Below are 22,574 nucleotides of genomic sequence, written 5' to 3' on the forward strand. Positions count from 1 at the left end.
TGGGGGTGTCGCTGGCCTGCCCCTCCTCGGGGACGCTCGGGGAGCCCGGTGGCGGGGGGCCCCTGCAGACGGGACACTGGCTGGCCGCCTGCTCCTGCTGCTACCTGCTCAGGTGCAAGTTCCGGCTGCTGAGGTCGGGCGCGCTGCTGCTGTGTCTGCTGCAGGTGAGCGGCGCGCACACTCACAGTAGTGAAAGCTTCTTGTTTCTTGTCAAGAGATTGAAGGTTCAAGAGTTTATTGTCCTTGTCAAAAAGGCAAGAAATTGTGTTTGGAGTACAACACTCAGTAGTAGTACAGTAGTAGTTCTAGTAGTAGCAGCAGCAGGTTTCCAAGTAAAGTGCACTGCATGCATAAGAGGTGAAGTAGTGGGAAGAGGATCTTCTCTCTCTCTCTCTCTCTCTCTCTCTCTCTCTCAGAACTGATACGGTCTCCCCTTCATGTACGTACGTAGCTCTATAGATATGAGTCCACCAGGGTCCCCGCGGGACATTAAAAAGCATTAAAAAGCATTAAATACAGAACTTGCAATTTAAGGCTTTAAAAATCATTAAATTTCGAGGTGTGGCATTAATTTTCAAAGGATCGGCATTAAATTTCACCCGGACACAATGTAGTAGCCTAATATATAGATATTTCGACAGTTAAATTACGTAAAAACAGGTTTCCATCACTAAGACAGACGGCAACAAGCGCTCCGAGTCGGAACACGCCTGGGGTAGGAAACAAGGCACTCGACAGTAAATGACAGGCGGCCAGGTAGGATCCCTCGCCTGGATCCCCCTACTGGTTGATGACGATGGCTGACCAAGTAAATTCCATCGACCACAGTGCGTGTGTTGGCTGACTTGACCGCAGTTTAAGAGTTGAGACTTTTTCAATTTCATCAACCAAAATGCAGCGTGGATATTTGTATTTAGCCTATGTGGTACCGTCGAAACTTTACTCGTCGAAAGCGTGAGTTTGAGTGTAGCGTTTGCTAACGCATGTAATTGCATGAATGCCATGATTGCAATTTAGATCAGCAGTTAAATCGTGCAATATTCTACTTCAAAGTCTCCGAGCTTCGTATCATTGTGTTTACGGTTATTTGATGCTGTCAAGGGGTAACGCAATCGGGAGTGTGCCCGAGTAGTGAAGTTGCAAGCGGTGGAAATGTGTGTAAAATGTAATAAACCGGTGTTTACGAGTCTAAATGACGCAATGAGATATGCGAGGATGTCCAAATCGGTAACCGCGTGGCGTGTGCATCGGTAGCTTATATTTTAGTCGCGTGTCAGCGGTGAAATGCTTGTGGTATTCACATGAAGCTGCTGCTGCTTCTTGCTCTCGCCGCTCCGAAGAAGGACTTGTTGCTAAACTGAAAGTAGAACGCCTCTTGCTAGATGCCACCGTCTCTATTATGAAGCTTGGGGGGAAAGGAGGAGTAGCCCAGAGCCGTTCCTTTTTAACCCTTTTTAAACCACAGGTGTTATAGCCTCTACTCATAGTAGGCTAATGTGCACTCAACTATTTATCCATTATGAATGGTCAATTGTTGCCCATTTTATTTTATTTTTTACAATTGAAGGTATTTGATTAAATGTCATCAAACTTTCAAACATGCACAATTTTGAAATGGTTTCAGTTTTGAAGGAATTTAAAAGAAATGGGTTAGGCCTAATGGTGTTTCAAACTAGTGTGTGTCACCTCGCTCTTTTTGTTGTGTTTGCATGTCTTTGGTTAAATTAAGCACAACAATAAACACTACTGGAGCTTGGGCCCTCCTGGGCAGCAGACAGACCAACTGTAATTTTAACACAGATGCAGGCTACTTTGATTTGAAATAATAATACATTATTCTAAGGGAGGGGCAGATTCTGCACAGTCATGAAAACTCCCACATCATTCAGAAACCTCTTTAACAAGTCATGGCAAATGTCTGCCACAGCAAGTGACAAGGGAGCTGGCAGTGAGAATCGGTTTTATTTCGTAGGCTTATTAAAGCATGTGCGAGGCTGAGGGAGAAACATTAGGCCCCCCCATTGTATGCAATTCGACAAGCTTGGTCTCCATAGGCTTCCAGATCAGTTCTTCCTTGCTGCTGCTTACATGTGTTCACATTAGGCTTCACTACTAGCACAATAGTCATAATAATACTTTTATTTTGCATTATAGCAATGTAATAACAACTATGCCATGTAACGTGCACATGCACACACCCCGTGTAGTGGTATTAATTTTCTTGTTGGAGGTATTAAAAATGGTATTAAAAAGCATTAAATTGGGTGAGCAAAAATGTGCAGATACCCTGGTCCACTGTCTATTGCAATGACTGTGTGGTTTCTTTGCTGCTGTCTTTGCTCCGGGGGCAATGCTGCTGTTGGTGACACAGTAATGTGTGCAATCCAGAGCATGTGCCAAACGGAATCAGGATTTAGCTTTACTTGCCCGTTCACTATAATTCAACAATTTTGTGAGTCATATTGAGGTTAGTGTAATGTAATGTGATGTGAAGTGATCAGGGCTCCAAATTACCACCAGCCAAACCACCGGCCAAATACTGGTGAAAATTCTGTTTGGCCGGTAGAAAAGAAATCCTCCTTGACTGATGGTGAGTATGTGTGGCTAGTGAGATATAACATCTACTAGCAAAATTGGATGGTGATGAAAAAAGTTAATTATAGACCTGGATTGTGTGTGTGTATGTGTGTGCGCGCGTGCCCGCCCTGTACTCTGTATCTAAATAACTGTAAGTCGCTTTGGATAAAAAGCATCAACTAAGTGTAATGTAATAATGATGGTGTGTGTGTGTGCTGTTGCGTGTGCTGCAGACGTGCTGGTCCATGACGCCGGCCATCTACCGCAGCTACTGCCACGTGCCGCGGGTGATGCGGCAGCTGTGCGCGGCGCAGCTCTGCAGCTGGATCGCCGTCATGTCCTTCATGCTCTTCTACACCGACTTCGTGGGAGAGGGCCTGTACGAAGGGGTTCCCAGCGCCGCACCCGGCACCACCCAGAGGCAGCGCTACGACGAAGGTGAGGAAAGGGGCCAGGATTTGGCCCTGCCTTGGCCTAAGGATAGGACACTGGGTTACTATGCCGGCGGCCTGGGTTCGATTCCAGCCTGGGTCATTTGCTGATCCTTCCCCATCTCCCTCTCCCCATTTCATGTCTCTCCTCCACTGTCCTGTCACAAAATGTGGGCCAAAAAGCCCCAAAAAATATATTTTTGAAAGGAGTCAGCTCTGATTGAACAAAATAAAATGGGATCGAGGATTCAAACATTCCATTCTATGACCCAGCGGCAGTGAATAATAGAATGACTGGGATTTTAAGTGTGGGAATGTCTCTCTACAAGACCAGGAAGGAGCCATCTCCGAACTGGGGGGTCTCTTTCAACGGTTTCTTTCCCATATGCAGACTCATGTCCTCGGTCTGTGCTTGTGGACTCGCATTTCGCTGTCTATGTGGAGAAAACAATGAAGTGTCCCTGCTGTTAGCCTAGCCACAAGAACTTTTTGGGGACTATTCTTCATTCACCGTCCCGATTACAAATGAGATGATGACATTAGAATTGTGCTTTTGCAAGGTGTTGAAATACATTTCTGTCGTCAGTAACGTCCTCACGAGGCAATACCTTCATAATGTGACATAATGCACCACGTGTGAGGAGTGGGGGGACAGGCAGTGAGGAGGAGCTGAAGTGGGGACCTGCGCAAACTTGTGTAGAGGTGTGAGACAAGACCCATATACACACGTGAGTGAGTTGTTGACCAACCAGTTCATGGGCGCGTGACCTCGGAGGCAGTCCGCCGACGAGCGCCGACGAGCGTTGAAGGGGATAAGCAACTGCAGAGGTTGCAAGATCTGACTGCAGCCGCATTCATCCCGCGATAGTTTTACACCATGTGACATGTCACCTCGTCAACGCAACGTCGACGAAATTTCGAAGTTTGACAGGAAATCTAACCGTCATGCAGCATTTTCCACCCAGGGTGCATTGCTGTCTAAATGCGCATACATGCGTTGACACATCTCGATCGCACCTGTTGTCTAGTGCAGTCTGCGTCTGCCTAACCATGTGTTGCCAAATTGAGTGGGTTTCAAATAACGCATGTTGTAATGGCTCCAGGCGGGTTTCAAGCGTTTTGGCACTAGAAATCAGTCACACCTGGCAACCCGCCTCGTAACGCGCGAGCTAGTAGTGTGTGCATGGTGGTGAGAGGTCCTAGAATCCTAGAAAAGAAATGTGGTTCTGTACGATATTACAGCATGTCGCGAAGTGTTACTTCAACAATGCGCGGCTTAACTTTCTGAAAAGTTGATCAACAATGGCTGGAGAGGACGAAAGTTGTGATGTGTCCGTCCGATATGGGCGAAGCAGCGGCTGTTAGCCACCTGAAGGGCAAGATACAGCAGGCGGTTCCTCCTCAGATACTAACAGGTTAGCAGTTACACGCGTTTTAAAATATTTAGAGGTTCCACTGAAATGTAGCTAATGCCAAAGGGAATACAATCCTAAGACCTGTTTGGTCTTGGTTTAATTTGCCAGATAGGGCACCAAGCGAACCTTTATGCTTTCGGTAAGCCCCGAGATGAGCAATGCACCTGCTGCCTGCGAGTGAACTTGTCCAGTGTGCTGAAAGATTACATGAAATCCGTACAGTAGTCTATGTGCAGCTGACCGCGAGCCAAACGATTACCAATGTCTGCATGACGCGCCTGTTTTGAAATACGGTATAAACGGCAGCGTGACTAGAGTTTGAAAAAGTCATCTGTGGCTTTGTTTTCAAATCGGTCAGATCGTTGTAACACAAAATGAAACTCACCCTAGCATCTCCTAGAGTGGGCGTCAGACTAGAACTATGCCACGAACAGTGCAGTCTCTCTCTCTTTCTTTTTTTTTTGCTCCAGCAACGACCACAACAAATGACAACATTATCATTCTTACAGGAGCTTTGGACTGTTGTGCTTAGGCAGGTGTAGTAGGCAGGCCTATGATTTCTTACTTGGGCAGGATGAGCATTTATCCATCTCCATAGAGAGCATGTTGATACAAATGTGTCGTCATGATGATTTCACGACCTAATTTGCTATAGGCTGGCCTAGGCCTATTCATTTTCATTTCTGATTGTACATTAGACAAGCGAATTATATAACATTGGTGAATAATTGGCAGAATTAATGTAATACAACATGAAGTATAATGGTTGCTTATAGCTTGTAGTAAAAGATAACCTATAGTATGAATATGTTTATTGTTTACATATTTGTAATATAGGCTATGTAATATATAATATAATATGCCATAGTCAGTATAAATATATACAGTAATTACATATTTATAATATAGGCTACATAATATAGCCTGTAATATAGCCTAATACGCCCCCACCCCCCGCGCGCGATTGGTCATTGGTTTTTCGGTCCTGGAAATTCAGAAAAAGGTTTTGGAAAAGTCATGGAAAAGTCATGGAAAAAAAATGTTGAAAAAGTGTATGAACCCTGTAATGTGACATAATGCATTCCCAAAACCGATTAAAAAACATTGATTAAGCCAAAACTGGCCAGCATATAACCTTTTTTGAGAAATGAATAAATAAACAAAGAAAGGTGTCATCACACTTGAGACTAAATTGTAATGTTACAATTTTTTTACAATATTTTCAATTTTACAATGTGTACAATGTATTGTGTACAATGTTTGCAAATTTATTTCATGACATTTCAGATAGTAATATGAAACGCAGTCATGCACATGGTTCACAAAAATTAGGGACGACCATATCCTTAACTTACTGTTAAGGATATGCATATCCCCTGACGAATGCACTTTCAGTCAAGCACAAGACTTCTTACTGTGATGATTTTGATGGTCTCCTTAAACCTATTGACCTACACAACATTTTTTAAACAATATTATTTTGGGGGATTTTTGGGCCTTCGTTTGTGATAGGACAGTTGAGAGTGTGAGAGGAAGCAAGTGGGGAGAGGGTCTGGGAAGGGTCAGCAAAGGACCCGAAAAAACACGGGTCGCAAGTGTTGCAGTGTAGTGCCCTACCGCTTGAGCCACGTCAGGGCCGAAACAACCTTTTTTAAAACCTGCTATACTTGGTTGGTAGTGGTGTAATATCTGAAAGTCCATGTGAATGTGATATGCAATAAAATGATTTGTAAGGAAATGTACTCTAGAGTTATACATGTGACTTGGTTCTGCTATGCCCATATACCTACAGTATGGACAGTTCAGCCTTTTGGTGTGACCCAATCTTGGGCGAAACTGCCTTGGCCCGGTATCCTGATATTTTCCATGGATGTTACCACCACCTACAGGATAATCTGCGTATCACATCGGCAGCGATTGGTGGTGGCAATATACCGGTTAAACGTGGCGGCAATATGGCTAGAGCCATTTGTTCTAATACAAAGGAGTGGTCAACCCTGTATCTTGTGTTCATATCAAAGGTTCTTTCCAACATGCGGACTCCCATCCTCGGCCTGTGCTTGTAGTCTCGCGTTTTGCTGACACCTCTGTTGAGAAAACAATAAAGTTTCCCCGCTGTCAGCCTAGCCACAGCAACTTTTGGGAGACTATTCTTCATTCACCATCCCAATTGCAAATGACAAATGAAATGACATTAGAATTGCGCTTTAGCAAGATATTGCAATACACATCTGTCATCAATGACATCATCACAAGGCCACAAGCAAGCAAGGGAGGACGGGAGTTAGGAAGAACCCCTAGTATGTGTTATGCGGCCTTCTCACATTTTTCAATTTCTTGTTTATTTTTTGTTCAGGCATTCGAATGGGCAGCCTGGGCCTTTTCCTGCAATGTGCTACCTCAACCTTCTTCTCCCTGCTGATGGGCCGGCTGGTGTGGCTGTTCGGCTCGCGGCTGGTCTACGTCAGCAGCATGGTGTGCTTCACCGTCTCGGCGCTCACCATCTGCCTGTCCAAGAACGTGGTGTTGGTCACCACCATGTCGGCCATGACGGGCTTCGCCTACGCCACGCTGCAGACCCTGCCCTACACCCTCACGTGCCAGTACCACAAAGACAAAGAGGTGAGCGCCCTCCCTATCCCTGTGTGTCTGTCTGTCTGTCTGTCTGTGTCTGTCTGTCTGTCTGTCTGTCTGTGAGTCTGTGAGAGAGAGTGTGTGGACTTAGTTGTGTATCTGACTGAGTTCATCCATGTACGTTTATGTATCAGATTTGTGGGTGAGTAGTGTGTGCGTGTGGACATGAGTTTGGCATATACTTGTTCATATTAGGTGTGTCTGTGTGTGTGGCCATTTTTTTATTTGTATGTAAAGTTAGTGTGGGTGTACAGTGCATTGGCTGCTGTTTGTTTATTACATTGTGCATCTGTGTTTTCTATTTCCATTTTCTTTGGGGGGAAAGAAAACAAATGTCATCAATCAGTCATTGAAGCATTATTACCCACACCCGTTTTACCTTTTTTGTCCTGTAGGTTTACATGCCAAAAGAAAAAAATAACACTATAAACAAGAACAGTGTCACACTCACAAGGCTCTCCGTGCATCTGAAAGTGGACGATGACCACGATGATCTCTTGAACCACAAGCCTGCCAACGGCGTGAACGGACACGCCTATTTTAGCAGGGACATATCAGAGTACTACACCCCACAGCACTGCCAGACTACTGGCTACCCACCCGACAGCCTGGAGCAGCAGCAGCAGCAGGAGGAGCGAGAGGAGCGGGGCGTGGGCCTGGACTTTGCTATACTGGACAGCACCTTCCTCTTGTCACAAGTCTTCCCAACGCTCTTCATGGGCATGATAGTGCAATTGACAGAATCAGTTACTGCATACATCGCCTGCTCCGCCATCTTTGGCGGAATTGCCATTTGCCTGGCAAACCACGTCATTTTTGACCAAAAAGACCTGAGATGCTAACTACCTACCTAGCCGTATCGTGCCTACCAGTGCATATTGCATTTATCTTCAGGGGGTAAGCTTCAATGGAGTTTGAGTTACATTAGTAGTATTCAATTCCTGTACGTTTCAAAACTCTGGTGCTGTGAGTGCGTTTGAAAAGACTTTTGTAAACGGTTCAATAAAGCTTACAAGTACCCTGATGGTGTATTGTTTATTTGCTCAACAAAGGCACTTGACTCCATACAGAAATCACACCGTCTTAGTCTCAACACAAGAGCACATTTTATTTGGCCATAGGGGGTAATTCAGAGGCTTCATGGCGATTCTATTCAATATTCAACGATTTTATTATTTTCGATACTCAGGAATGCTTCACGATTTGATTAAATTTGATTCTGATTCAAATCAATGGTTCATATTTTTTACCTTACAGGCTTGGCTTATGTGTGAAATAAATCAACAAAAGCTGAAATATCTGCATGCATCTCATTTGAGGGGCACCTTTATTATGGTCCGTATTATTACTGCATGAGCAAAATAAAATGCCTCACAAAATGAGTGGGAAAATTTAGTAATGCACAGTCTCCTGTCACCTGTTCCACACTCCAGCCCTGATGGTATTGGTATCACAGTTTTCCATGCTGCCAGGAGTATGTCCTATACAAAATCCTACAGCTATTGCTACGTAGGCCATTCGGCCCTAATGTATAGTGTTGAACTGCCTTGTTTGAAGAAGGGATTGTCCCTTTTTTTTGTAATCAACATTTTTTATTTTCCAAATTCAAAAATAAAAACACATGGTAAAACAAATACACTTATGGTATACCATCAAGTACACATACACAAGTACCCTTGTAACCACGTGTACCATGTAAACACAACCTTAACAAACAACCAAACCCCCACACAGCATTATCCCCTTTCTCCCCCTTCCCCTGGCACACAACATGTATACATTCCAATAGATCACTTAGTATTACCTCTTATTTCAAATTGCTCTCAATTCTTAACATAGTTCAAAAAACTGTCCCACATAGCAGAAAACTGACATTTTGTCTCTCACTTTGGCAAGCATTAGCTCGTAGGAGGCTGTATATGTCATGAGCTCCATCCAGTCCTTGTAACAAGGTGCACTTGTACTCTTCCATTTCCTTAAGATAACTTTGGCAGCAGTAAGTAAACCGGCAAGAGCTAGTCCAAACTGGACCTTTGTAAGTTCAGGTGTTGGAGTCTGATCTCCAAGTATGGGCAGTCATGGGTGAGCGGTTAGGGCGTCAGACTTGCATCCCAGAGGTTGCCGGTTCGACTCCCGACCCGCCAGGTTGGTGGGGGGGAGTAATCAACCAGTGCTCTACCCCATCCTCCTCCATGACTGAGGTACCCTGAGCATGGTACCGTCCCACCGCACTGCTCCCCATGGGGCGCCACTGAGGGCTGCCCCCTTGCACGGGTGAGGCATAAATGGAATTTCGTTGTGTACAGTGTGCAGTGTTCACTTGTGTGCTGTGGAGTGCTGTGTCACAATGACAATGGGAGTTGGAGTTTCCCAATGGGCTTTCTTTTTTCACTTTCAAGTAGGCACAGGCGAGGTGAGCTTGGCAGTGGCTGCTCCAGCAGGCAGCTCTTCCATTGTCCCAAGTACTTGAGTCCAGAAAGGTGAGACAAGAGGGCAGTCCCACATGAGATGTAGAAAGGTACCCACAGAGTTCTTACATTTCCAGCACTCATCACTGTTGGTTAGACCAACTCTCTTCAGCCTAACAGGTGTCCAGTAGCATTTATGAATTCTTTTATAATGTGTAAATCTTGTATTGATGTCTCTCACTGCCCAGCCCATACTATGCACAATATCGTCCCACACATCTTGTTCCAACTCAAGCCCTAAATCCCTTTGCCATATTAACCTTAGATTTTCAGTTTTACCATACACTGCGGTTAGCAATTGTGTTATAAAAAACAGAGGATGACTGCAAAAACCTGCAAAAAAACTGCAAAAAGCTTAAAGAAACCCTGGGGAAAATTAAGACCCCCAAGCTTCAAGGAGCCATTCCCAAGGTGCACGGCGGACACTGCTGGTGAACTGCGCAAAAAGTATTTGGAGTGGTGTCAAATCGTCTGGCTAAAATAAATCTTATTTTTTGCATCATATCAATTGTCTGATGAAAATATGTTCTCTTATCGTATTGACTATGTACAGCAACAGAGTTTGATGATAAAATAACACCATGACTCATGATGAGAGAAGAATGATAATAAATCAACTGAGGTCTAACTAACAAAAAATGAACTCCATCTGTTAGAGAGTTTTATATATTTTTAGTCATTATTAGTTTTATTTCTCTACAAGTCTGGGACCGCACCGTTATTTTATATAGGCACTGACACACAGGCCTTGACTATGTTTTTGAAAGGGGGTGCACGGAAAAAAATAGTGTGGCACAGCCCGTGTGAGGAGGCCTTCCCTGGAATGTACCGGTGTATGGGGGGCCCTTTCATGTTTAACTTTGGGAACTCCTGTTATAGGCTATACATTCAGAATGCCAACACAGGATTGCCTATGAGCCACTAGAACTAATATACTGTAGTAAGTGATGATGCACTGTATTTGTGATGTATAATGGCACACTCATCCCGGTCAGCCAGGATGGCGTAGGCCTCAATCATCTTTCACCATCTCCAGTGTCAAAGGCAGAGGGATCCACATGGTGAAGGTGAATCAGCATGCTTTGTAACATCACAGTGACCAAAGAATGTTAAAAAAATAACTTGATTAATTGTGTTGAAATTAATATTGCCATGATCGAGGTGCGTGCGTGCGTGCGTGCGTCCCTTTTGTTTTCCATCCCGCGCCTGCAATTCAAGTAAACGTACTGTGTTTACTGTACTGGATGTACTGCATGTGTAACATATGTTGCAGAGGCTTGTAAACACCTTAAATTCCACCTCTATTTATTTGGTTGTTTAATTATTTACCGTATATACAGTATGGTGAAATAATCTCACAATTTAAACGTTAAAAGAGTTTTACGTTTTATTCAATACCTTTATCATAAGGCGACATTGTATTTTGAGCCGATAAAAAATCTTTTGAAGGATTCTTGCATTTGCCATTTACTTGGTTCCCAACGGGAAGTAATCAATCGGGTCTTCAAGAGTTTTGTTTGACTGGATGCCGCTGATACTACACTCGCCACCATTACAGGGGAGAGCTTGGGAGACACAGATGTGGACATACTTATCCTCATCCACATGGACCTGAGGTGGACAAAAAAGGAGGACATCAGTGGACATCACATCATTCTTGTCAGGATGGCAAATACATGTTCATATACCAATCTCTCCCCTTACACACACACACACACACACACACACACACACACACACACACACACACACCTTGATGAAGTAATTAGTTCCAGCCACAACCTGCATACGGTATAGAATGGGGTAGAAATACCGATAGTTGTCCTTAGGTCTTACCTGTCAGATGAAGAGAGCCACCAGAGCAATAATTACAATACAATACAATACAATACAATGCAATACAATACAATATAATACAATACAATATTTGCAGTTATTTTACAGCCATTATGACAAGGAATACAGCAATCTGCTGATAATTAGTATGAAGACACAATTTCCAATCTTTGGCATAGGAAGGTTTTACTCACTTTCTCGCACATTCTTTGCATTTCTGGATAAGCACCCTTTAAGGAAGATAACCCTCCATGCACAGGTTCCATTTCTGATGAATCTGTTTAAGTTGAACAGCAGAATCGTTATGAGGTGAGGTGTACTGCCAAAGTTTTCATGAATGCGCTTTTATAGATCTCAGCACAGGTCAGCAACTTTATAGTCAAGTCAAGTAGGTTTTATTGTCAATTTCTTTACATGCACTGGTCATACAAAGAATTTGAAATTACATTTCTTGCTTTCCCATTAGACATAGACTAATCTAGGTAAGGACATAGACAGTATAGACATAGACAGTACTTATACATGGACTTAAGACAGTATGGACATAGACAGTGCTCATACAGACATTTAAAGTGCAAGACTGGACAACAGAAGACTTGTAGAGGACATACATTAAGAGGTATCTGTTGTGCTTTTGTGCTTTTCCTAAAAAAAAGTCCTTTATAGCGTTCTGACATGGTAATAGTAGCATTTTGAAGAAAATAAATATTAAAAAAAGGTCTGTCAAGTACACCAGCAGCAGTGTGTGTGTGTGTGTGTGTGTGTGTGTGTGTGTGTGTGTGTGTGTGTGTGTGTGTGTGTGTGTGTGTGTGTGTGTGTGTGTGTGTATGTGTGTGTATGTGTTTAGTGCAGGTAGAAGGTGCGGTGTGCGTCTTGTGTGTGTGTTCGTGTGTCTGTGTGTGTGTGTGTGTGTGTGTGTGTGTGTGTGTGTGTGTGTGTGTGTGTGTGTGTGTGTGTGTCAGTGTGTGTATGTTTGGGTTTAGTGCAGAAAGTGCAGTGTGCTTGTGTGTGTGTGTGTGTGTGTGTGTGTGTGTGTGTGTGTGTGTGTGTGTGTGTGTGTGCATGCTTTGAGTTAGTGCAGGTTGAAAGTTCAGTCACGAGTATAGTAGTGCAGGTGGAATGTTCAGTCGCAGATATGGTGGTGGGGGGATGGGGGGGGGGTTGTCAGTGGCCTTGCTGGCTAGAGGCTGACAGTGGAGGGAGAGTGGGTTGAGTGTTCAGCATCTTGATCGCTTGGTGCATTGTGCTGCTCGCCAGCCTGGTGGTACGGGAACGGAGGCGCCTGTACCTCTTTCCAGAGGGCAGGAGGCTGAGCAGTTTGTGTGCAGGGTGGCTTGTGTCTTTGATGATCATCAGTGCTTTCCGGGTGAGGCGTGTGGTGTAAATGTCCTGCAGGGAGGGGAGTGGTACTCCAATGATCTTCTTCGCTGTGTTCACAACACGCTGGAGTGTCTTCCTGTTTTTCTCCGTGCAGCTTCCTCCCCACACTGTGATGCAGTTGGACACGACGCTCTCTATGGTTCCTCTGTAGAATGTTGTCATGATGGAGGGTGTAGCACTTGCCTTCTTTAGTTTGCGCAGGAAGTAGAGACGCTGATGGGCCTTCTTCGCCAGTGATGTAGTGTTGGTGGTCCAAGAGAGGTCGTCGCTGATGTGCACTCCAAGGAACTTGGTGCTGCTCACTCTCTCCACAGCATCGCCGTCGATGGTCAGTGGTGGCAGTTGTTTTTGGAACCTTTGGAAGTTGACAACAATCTCCTTGGTCTTGTTGACATTCAGCAGGAGGTTGTTGTCTTTGCACCATCTGGCCAGCAGGTCTACTTCTTCTCTGTAGTGAGTCTCATCGCCCTTGGTGATGAGGCCCACCAGTGTTGTATCATCCGCAAACTTCACTAGATGGTTAGTGCTGTGGGTCGTTGTGCAGTCGTGTGTCAGCAGCGTGAACAGCAGGGGGCTGAGAACACAACCTTGCGGAGCCCCCGTGCTCAGGGTCAGGGTGCTCGAGGTGTTGTTCCCTACCCGTACTGCTTGTGGTCTTTGCATCAGGAAGTCCAGCAGCCAGTTGCAGAGGGAGGTGCTGAAACCTAGTTTGTCCAGTTTTCTGATGAGTTGTTGTGGTATTATGGTATTGAATGCTGAACTGAAGTCAATGAACAGCATTCTCACATATGAGTCTTTATTGTCCAAGTGGGTGAGGGCTGGATGGAGGGCAGAGCAAATTGCATCCTCCGTGGATCGCTTGGCTCGGTATGCGAACTGGTAGGGGTCTAGGGTGGGGGGTAGGGTGGCTTTGATGTGTGACAGGACTAGCCGTTCGATGCACGTCATGATGACCAAACAGAAGGAAATAGTAAAAAAAAAGTACCCCTCCCTGTAGGCAAACAAATCTCCCCAGAAGTAGTAACAAAGACTGCCCTTCCAAAAAAGTCACCACCAAAGGTCACACACACTAATTGGGCAGCCTTTAACTTAGATTATCGCACATATTTCCAGACATCATCAATGCAAGATTTTGGTGAAAAACCCTGGATGGAACACTGGATGGAAATAAATATTGTTACATTGCAAACAGTTACCAAAAAAATGCCATATATACTTGCCAGCACAAGAAAGTGAAAAATGTGGCTGTATGCCGCAGATTTGCAACTGGATAACTATGAAGTGAAGTCAAAACCCCTTAGTTTCCCTTGACCGAGTGGATAAATTATCAGAAAATAAACTTAATCTGCTGTAGTATCCAGCCAAATACAGTAATTAAGTGTTAATAATAATAATTACTGGCAGCCTATTATAAAAATATGATAAATCATTGTGTTTTATGCAATATTCAAGTCATTACTGAGAAATAAGCAGTAAGACAGAAGCACATAATACAAAATCCAGGCCTATACAAAGTCATTAGATAATTACTTTGTATGATAAGACCACAGATAAGTGGTATCATGCAGAACCATATCTGTATCCTGGTTTAGATATCACTAAGTAAAATCCGTCCCGGGAAAAACTCTATTGTTTCACTTCCATAGAACAGTCACGATTCAGCTTTATATAATAGTTCAAGCCCATGTGTAACTGGGTAGCCTTAAACTGATATTGCTCTAACAAACATTGTCAAATCTTTCCTTGTAGGACCCATATCTATGCTAGCATGGTACCGGTAGATTAAACCCACAGCCTAGGTCTTAGCTGTGGCTGCACTGGGTAAGAACAGAAGTTAGTGCCTGGTCTGAGGGCACTCAAAAGAGCAACACCACAAATCAAAGATATGATACACTATATTATCAAAAGTTCACTAACCTGCCTTGACTCTCATCACATATGAATGTAAGTGCCATCCCCTTTCTGACCCAAAGAGTTCATTCACTGATTCTTGAGAAAGTGGCTAAAACAGGTTGTAATGTTGACAGAAAAAAACTAAGTGAATTACAAAATTATATGGCATATCCTCGTAGACTAAGGTCTTGGCTTTTCAGAAATGCACAAGGCCAATCTCCCCATTTTGTATTTTTTTCAGAAATCAGGCTTTTCTCCGATCATACCTTGTTTTTTGTCAACACCGTCAGACACAATTAAAAGTAATTAAAATTGTATTGATTTGTTTGCATATGTATCTGGAGTTTTTAAGTGATTATGTGTATTTTTTGGTTCACACATATGCCTTTAAATGTTGAAAATTCACTTTTGTTCTATTTTAATACTGTTTCATGTGTTCTAATTTCAAATTATGCACCGTCATACGATGCTTACTTAACGCCTAAATAGAACAAACAATTTTTTGTAATTTCACAAATATTCGTGTAGGCTTAAATTGGCTATTACTTTGATAATTCAACAACTCCTAAGGAAAATGTTGTAAGCACATTCATTTAAAATGTCCAAAACTCCTTCTTACGTTGGTGACTTTTGAACTGACGGTGGTGACAGTAATCTGAGAGTGGTGAAAGTGGCCTAATTAGTACCTGCATTTAGCAAAATAAATAGCCCTCTCAAGTCAATGGCATCTTGCATAAACACTTCATTTTTGTGTGTGCACAGTATGTTTGTGCATGTGTTTTTTCTTCATTAGTTAGATTCTCTAGGAAGTAGGCCACTGGTTCTTGAAAATGTGGCAAAAACAGGTTTTAAGTTGTTCAAATCCAAAATGTAGAGGTGTATTATCATAGATGTAGGTCTTGGCTGTGCAGTGAATGTATTGGCCAAGCTCCCCATGTTTAACATTTTTCATAAAATGGGCTCTTTCTTGTTTTGTCAACAGCGGCAGACAGAATTAGAAGTAAAATCATATGTTTGCTGTATTAAAGTGAATTACTTTAACAATTGAACATAACTGTAGACACTTATTGTATGCATATTCTTAAAACATGTCAAAAACACGTAAAACATGTGTTTTTTGGTGAACTCCATCAGATGTCACCACCGTCAGGTTTTCTGACAAAAAAACTCCAAATGCACCTCAGTGGTGGCTAGAGTATCATTTTGGATCACAATTATTACTAACATGCCTAATAACATTTCATTAACCAGCACAATTTAGTGAAATATGGAACAAGATGATGAGTGGAACAAAATCTGACGGTGGTGACATCTGACGGTGTGAGACAAAAAAACACTCTTTTACATATTATGCATTGTTTGTTCACAATAGCCATTTCATTTTCGCTCTGTTTCTTGGGTGCTTCATACCTTTTCTGACAAAGTATATATTAATTAACATTAATGTAATATAATTCCATTAAAACCCCCGACGGTGTTGACAGTTTATGGTTGGGACAGTACCAGTGTCCAAACAAATTAACAAATTGAGGACAAAATAGTAAACTTACAGGAGCTTCAGTGATGGTGAAGTATGCAGTAGAGCTAAAGGTTTGAAAAGGGGTCCTCAGTAATGAAAATTACCTTGTGCATACCTGATTTTATTGTCTTTTAGAAAAAATCTGACGGTGGTGACCAATATGGTGGACACATTTTGAGCAATCAGAAAACAATAGTAAATATTGTTTTACATGCACTATGTGCACATCTGTAGAACCACTTTAATATGGTCTTCCACATCATGGTGATATTGTTCAATTCTGTTAGTGATTTTTGTATTTTAAGTCAATTGAAATGATGATGCTAGTCCTTGGGACAGGCGTTTTTACAGGGTGTGGACAGGTTTATAGCCATGAAAAGTAATAAAATTACACTTAAATATTTCAAACAACTGTGTATTTGTGTAACAGACCCCTTGGCCATTACCTGGATTCATTTTGTTCGAGAAAATTTAGTTGATTTTCAACAGAATTAGCATTTTACTGCAGGGACATGTTTTTGCCAAACTTTCAAGAATCAGTGCATTATGATATCAGTCCACCTTTTGCAGCTATTGCGGCTTAACTCATCTGGGAAGGCTGTCCACAAGGTGGAGGAATGCAGTTTATAGCAATTTTTGACCATTCTTCCAAAAGCGCATTGGTGAGGTAACAGACTGATGTTGGTGGAGAAGGTCCTGGCTCTCAGTCTCCACTCTAATTCATCCTTAAGGTGTTCTCTTGGGTTAGGTGCAGGTCAGTCAAGTTCATCCATACCATGAAGAATCAGGACACTGAATCTGAATTGCCCCCAGTGTCATAGATACCATTTCAATGTCTGTGTATGGTTTTATATGTGTTGGAATAACTATTTTTAATCTGTGAGGGACCTAATAAAAGTTGACTTTGAAACTACTTTCCCACTAACTGTTGATTTGAAATTGCCTTTGACCCTTGCTATTGGATACGATTACAACTGTATGTCACATCATTCGATGTGACCTCAATTCCTGTGATATCAGATGTTGGTCTTTTTTCAACTTCTAAGTCTATATAAAGACGTGGATGACAAGAGTATGGTGTGGATTAACTTGACTGGCGTCCACAGAGTGTCTCCATTGAAGTATTCCCAGAGGAGATCTATCCACACTTTCCTAGTGGCGGTGGGTATGTGATGTCAGGACAGACAGGGTAAAAATAAACAAAACGTTATTTCAGGCGACATCGGCTGCTTGCATTGACTCACTCATTCGCATTGATTCTGTGGGCCTAATTTCAACTGTATTTTCGAATATGTGAGAAGTTGAAGTCGCACATCATTGAAAATGTCAGACAAGGATGTTCTGATAAAACGCACAAACCCCACGCCTATGACCATGCTCCAGTTGAATGTTTGTGGAGCAAGACGGATCCCATTCATCTGGACAGTCAGGTTATGACTCCGTGGCCTCTCCTGCAGGACAGACAGCAGGCTACGGGGGTCCTTTGTCCCATGGGCCACTCAACTGTGTAACAACACACAGAAGGACACGGCACAGAATATAGATACACTGCAGTATTTAGGATCATCACTGTACTGTTATATGGAATTCTCATGAACACTGGAGATGACTGAGTTGGCCCAGTCAAGGATCCCTCTAGGCAGGTTTGCTGACAGCTTTGGCTGAGCCCGGGACAAAGTTATCTGAAAGGGCCCCAAACTCAATCAATACAATGTAATGAGGATCCAATTCTGGGCCCCCTCTCTCCCTGGGCCCGGGGCAAAAGTGACCCCTTTGACCCCCCCCAACCGTCAGCTTCCCTGCCTCTACAGTAGGTGTGTGTGTTCCTTTTGTGAGTCAAGTGAATGTACCGTGTGTACTGTACTGGATGTAGTGTATGTGTAAATGTGTAACATTGATACTCATGATGCATAGGCTTATAGACACCTTTTCAAAAAAATGTTCTCTATTTATTTAGTTATGGAGAAATAATGTCACAACTTTAACGTAAAAAGAGGTTGAATTAGGTTTCTATTCAAAACCTTATCATAAGGCAACATGCTGTATTTTCAGCCGATAAAAACATCTTTTGAAGCTTCACTACTCAATCACTCACTTACCTTGTAAGTAATTATATCCAGCCATCCATCAAGTTGCACAGCAAATAAACCCATAATCTCAATAATGTGGATTAAAGCAACGGGAATACAGAATATATGACTGGACCAAATGTCTTAAAAGCATGTATTATAAACCCAAAATAACCGAGACGTGTCTGAGTGGTGTCTATATGAACATTTGAGATCTATAAGGGCACGTAACTGTAGGCAGTGGTTTGTTTGACTAAGGTTGAGCTAACATTGGATGTGATTTGAACACAGTGGAAGGCAAGCAAATAGTTGAAACACCAGCAATTCAAGCCTTGATCTTGTTTATTTAAATAAAGAAACAGCAGAATGCCTACGTTTGTGGTTACATACATGAACAAATTAATTTAACAAAAAACCTTACAACCTTACAAAATGGAAAATATTCTGATAATAACGCTCGTACTCAGAAACAAATCAAATACTTATCGAAAACAGGCAAAGGTAGTCAAGGAAAAAATACACCTGTCACCATGGAGATCCTTACATTTGTGGGGCAAATAATAAATACAGTTCTTCAGCATCTTTTCCCCTTTTCTACAGCACTGAATTTTTGGGAAAAGATTTTTTAAACTAACCTTTTAAGGTTTAAAGACACCACATTTGAGGGAAAACAAACAAGTAAATGCACACCTGGTGGACACCAAAGCATGGATTCTTCCACGCCCAGCGGCATGCTCTGAGCAGAAAGATGGCAGTGTCAGTGTTCGGTTGGGTTAACTCTGTTCAATTCTGCAACTGAGCAGGGGCAGACAGACACAGTACGGGTGCTTGGGTCCCCCTCCATGCCTTGATCTCAATAAATCAGGGAAAAAACAGTCAGTCTCATTCAGTAGCCCCATTTGTTCAGTAAGCATTAGAGTGGAAGCATTCAATTGCCCTAATTGTTCTTTAATTGTTAGACGCAACACCAGGGTAAAAAGAAAGGTACCATGGTCTCTAACTGGCAAGCAATAGATTAATTACTCTCCCTTCAGAAAAGAAAGCGGCACTAAATGCTTGTCCCATTTTTTGTTTTGTTTTATTTCATTCAGTGCCTTTACTAACTTTTCATTCCTGACCATTGCTAATTTAAAGCAAGTGCTTTGAATGCCTACCGACCCTGTAGTAGTTTCATAACTGCAATTTATAACTGCAAGATACTGCTTAAGGAATAACGAACAGCAAGTGTTTACTGGTAACAGCTACTGATACATCAACACAGCTAGTGAGTGAGATGAATGATCTGCATGGGTAATGTCCACAGTGCCTCTTCTGCTGCAGAGGAGGGTGTGGAAAACTGCCAACAAAAATACTGCACATCCACACTGGCTCTGCAAACAGCAATATGGTTTCTAACATATACTGTATACTACATACCGTATGCTGTTTACCTCACAGTGGTTAATGAACTGCTGCAGAGTGCAGTCTTAATTATACTGCATTGTTTAGTTTTGCTCTTGTCTCAAGCCAGTGATGGCCCTTCAGTGCCGGCCAGACACCTTTCCTCACACCTTTGGTATTTCACTTGCTACTCTACATGACCTTCGAGTCTGACTTGAAGAACTGTGGACTTGCTGCTTTTGTTCTCGCTATTATTGAAACAGTCCAAAATGGGTAATTGCATGTTTAAAGGCTCTCAACTTTATAGTCAGGCCGGTTTTCAGGTTGAAAAGAGGAACCAAAGTTTGCGCCTGAAACAGGTCTGTGGGCTCCTTACATTTCTGGAAATAGGAGGCCACAAGGGTGCAGGGCCCACCTGTGAGTCAGTTCTGCGCCATTAATTGTGAGGGCCCATTTCAGCCAAATGTGCCTGGGCCCTATTTCTCCCTCAGTCCAGCCCTTGTCTGGATAGCTTTCATGCCAGTAGAGCTGAGCCAGTTCTGCAGAATATATGGCCCCATTCCATTTTTGGCTCATATTCAACTCTTTGAGTGCCGAATCACCACTGCAAATCCATGTACACTCTGAAAAGGTTACAGTCACTCAAAGTGCTGAATTAACACTACGTTGACTGGAATCATACATCCCAGAGCAAGGTTGAATTAACACTGCATTCTTTAGGCCTTTTGCATCAGGACCAGCTGTCAATCCTCAGGCCGCGGAAGCCTGCTATGTCATAATAACTCCAAGTGGAAAAGCCATTTAGGGAACACTGTCTGATTTCAAGGTCTAGATTACTGCCATAGGTGGCACTGCAACTTCCCATGAAATACTCTCACTAGTCCAATGTGCAGTGCCGACGCTGTGAGCAAATCTAGCTATGTTAATATAACATGGTTGTTAATTGAAATGATATTGGCCAGAATAATCCGCACAAATTCAGTCTATTGCACAGCCAAACAGAGATCTGCCCATTCTTCTTCCTAATAAGGTATAAGGTTTAGCATTTAGCTTTGGATCATATAAAATGGATGGGTCATCATAGGCAGTTTACGTAGCACCAGAGAAATGGCAGCACACAGGACATCCAGGAGATTAAGATAACGTGAAACAGTGTGTGGAAAATGTAATACAAGTCATATCAAAAGCCATTCCCCCTTAGCCTCAGCATGAATGCAAGGTGTTGAGGAACACGCGCAGCACCGCAAGTTGGGGTGGAGTTCTCGAAACCAAAGTTGCTAACTATGTTAGCTACTTTGTTGTTTTCGATGCAATTTCCATTGGCAACTATCCAAGTTGCTAACTGCTAACAACTACGCTTTCGAGAAACGCACCCCAGTACTGCAATGGCAGTTAATCAGATATCGGCATGAACTCAGGCGCCGTTTACACATCCCCGGGTAAGAATATGAAGTGTTTTAAGACGTCTCCCTTTGTTTGCGCCTTTTGTTTACACACAAACGGAGTTTTTTCCTCTGAAAACGAATCTCCCTAAAAGCTCCGGCAAAAGTTGAGATTTTTTTGGTATATAAACAGAGGTAAACGAAGACTGGAATGGTATTCTCTTTACCACGCACAGGCAGATTTGCCGATGGTGTGAACAAACATATTTTGATAAACGTAGGGAAGAAATATGTTTTTTTTTTTAAATCAAAATACCCGGGTATGCATAAACGGTGCCTTGGAGGTCAGAAGGCCACCAGATGTAAAGGGTCTAGCTAATAACAAATGAATAACATGGACACCTAGCCTCAGCTGTTGTTTAGAATGGGAGAAGCAAAAAAAACAAACAAACAAGCAAACACAGCACCCCAAAGTAAAATGTGGAACGATTAAATAATAATAAAAAAACAGAAACTCACAACAATCTGTGGTAACCAGATTTTGGCTAAAATACCCATTGTCCAAACCTCCCACCCAATACTTATGAAAAACCAAATGTGGTCCCTTTTTCTCAATAGGTCCTTCACTCACACACACCCACACACACACACAACCACACACACACACATCCATGCACAGTGCTACTAATCCAGGTCCAAAGCTACGCTTGTTCTTTGACTCTTGCTTTTCTCCCGTCTTTGTTCAGTCTCTTCTTCTAATACAGTGCAGATATTCCCCTTCCTGTCCTGGCCTGCTCCGAGACCAGACCCCGCCCCTTTAGTCTGTCCCGCCCCGGCCCCGGCCCCGGCCCCTCCCGGTCCCCCAGGAGCAGGGCAGCTTCCATGGGAAGCAGTGGGGGCAGCCCTGGGCCTCTGCCTGGAGGGGCTTGGATGTCTGTTGGCAGGGGGCTGGGGAGGGGTCCCTGGGGGTAGTGGAGGGTTAGAGATCCCAGTCTCAGCTATGGAAGCTGGGCAGGGAGGCCTGTTTCTGGGACAGGCGCATGAGTTCCTCCCGGATGGCCTTGATGAGGGAGGCAGAGGAGTGCGTGGGCGGGGGCAGGCCGTGGCCCTCGCCCTGCAGGGCGCTGGTGCTGGAGGGGTAGCCCAGGCCGGGGGTGTCCAGGTGGACAGGCGGGGCGGTGGGTTCCCTCAGTCCTGCGCCACGGTGCGCCTGGAACACATACACACAAACACACACACACATTCACGGCTGAGTTAGTCTAGCCTGACACTCGCCAGTCCTCTGTGTAGTACCGCACAGCATTTGTTGGAACAGTGTAATAGTCACTGAAAAACTGTTCTACCATAGTACTACACACAACATTAACAGTGCACAGGGCCTTAAGTATCAGTAATACATTATAATTTGGTCAGTGCCATTCTGTGAACAGTTCATTTGTAGCGGGCTGTGTATTTCTGCGTTATTGTAGCCCCTTAATGCATGCCGTACCTCCTAGACACATTGAATAGTTAAGTACCATAGTACTACAATACTATGACATAACACAGGGCCTTTAGTAATGTACTATGACTTGGTCTTTGCCATTCTAA

General features: G+C 43.2%; 3 protein-coding genes across 7 annotated transcripts in view; 1 reads left to right on the forward strand and 2 right to left on the reverse strand.

Moving 5' to 3' along the window:
* LOC134447645 (solute carrier family 45 member 3) overlaps positions 1-8,081 on the forward strand; it is a 14,117-nt gene extending 6,036 nt beyond the window's left edge. For both annotated transcript variants that reach the window (XM_063197210.1, XM_063197211.1), the window contains exons 3-6: positions 1-164; positions 2,811-3,015; positions 6,780-7,045; positions 7,453-8,081. The exon at positions 1-164 is cut by the window's left edge and continues 528 nt beyond it. In XM_063197210.1, the coding sequence (XP_063053280.1) occupies positions 1-164; positions 2,811-3,015; positions 6,780-7,045; positions 7,453-7,899 (1,082 nt within the window). In that variant the 3' untranslated portion in view covers positions 7,900-8,081. The remainder of the gene's footprint in view (positions 165-2,810; positions 3,016-6,779; positions 7,046-7,452) is intronic.
* Positions 8,082-10,898: 2,817 nt separating this feature from the next.
* On the reverse strand, positions 10,899-11,702 carry LOC134446828 (cystatin-B-like). The gene is made up of 3 exons (XM_063196119.1): positions 11,556-11,702; positions 11,278-11,361; positions 10,899-11,136 (listed from the first exon to the last, which is right to left on the reverse strand). The coding sequence occupies exons 1-3, from the start codon at positions 11,625-11,627 to the stop codon at positions 10,993-10,995; spliced, it is 300 nt and encodes a 99-aa protein (XP_063052189.1). The 5' UTR covers positions 11,628-11,702; the 3' UTR covers positions 10,899-10,992.
* A 6,844-nt stretch (positions 11,703-18,546) lies between these two features.
* si:ch211-1e14.1 (UPF0606 protein KIAA1549) overlaps positions 18,547-22,574 on the reverse strand; it is an 88,723-nt gene continuing 84,695 nt past the window's right edge. For all 4 annotated transcript variants that reach the window (XM_063197215.1, XM_063197214.1, XM_063197213.1 and 1 more), the window contains exon 21: positions 18,547-22,194. In XM_063197215.1, the coding sequence (XP_063053285.1) occupies positions 21,979-22,194 (216 nt within the window). In that variant the 3' untranslated portion in view covers positions 18,547-21,978. The remainder of the gene's footprint in view (positions 22,195-22,574) is intronic.

The sequence above is a fragment of the Engraulis encrasicolus genome, chromosome 4 (genome assembly GCF_034702125.1).
Source record: "Engraulis encrasicolus isolate BLACKSEA-1 chromosome 4, IST_EnEncr_1.0, whole genome shotgun sequence".
Taxonomy (NCBI): Eukaryota; Metazoa; Chordata; class Actinopteri; order Clupeiformes; family Engraulidae; genus Engraulis; species Engraulis encrasicolus.

What these genes read in the sequence shown, in the direction of transcription:
- LOC134446828 (XM_063196119.1), bottom strand. Translation starts at nt 11,627, where the DNA reads ATGGAACCTGTGCATGGAGGGTTATCTTCCTTAAAGGGTGCTTATCCA. An exon ending in TGCAAAGAATGTGCGAGAAA is followed by an intron (nt 11,362 to 11,555) that starts GTGAGTAAAACC and finishes TTCATCTGACAG; the next exon opens with GTAAGACCTAAGGACAACTA. An exon ending in GAACTAATTACTTCATCAAG is followed by an intron (nt 11,137 to 11,277) that starts GTGTGTGTGTGT and finishes TGTCCACCTCAG; the next exon opens with GTCCATGTGGATGAGGATAA.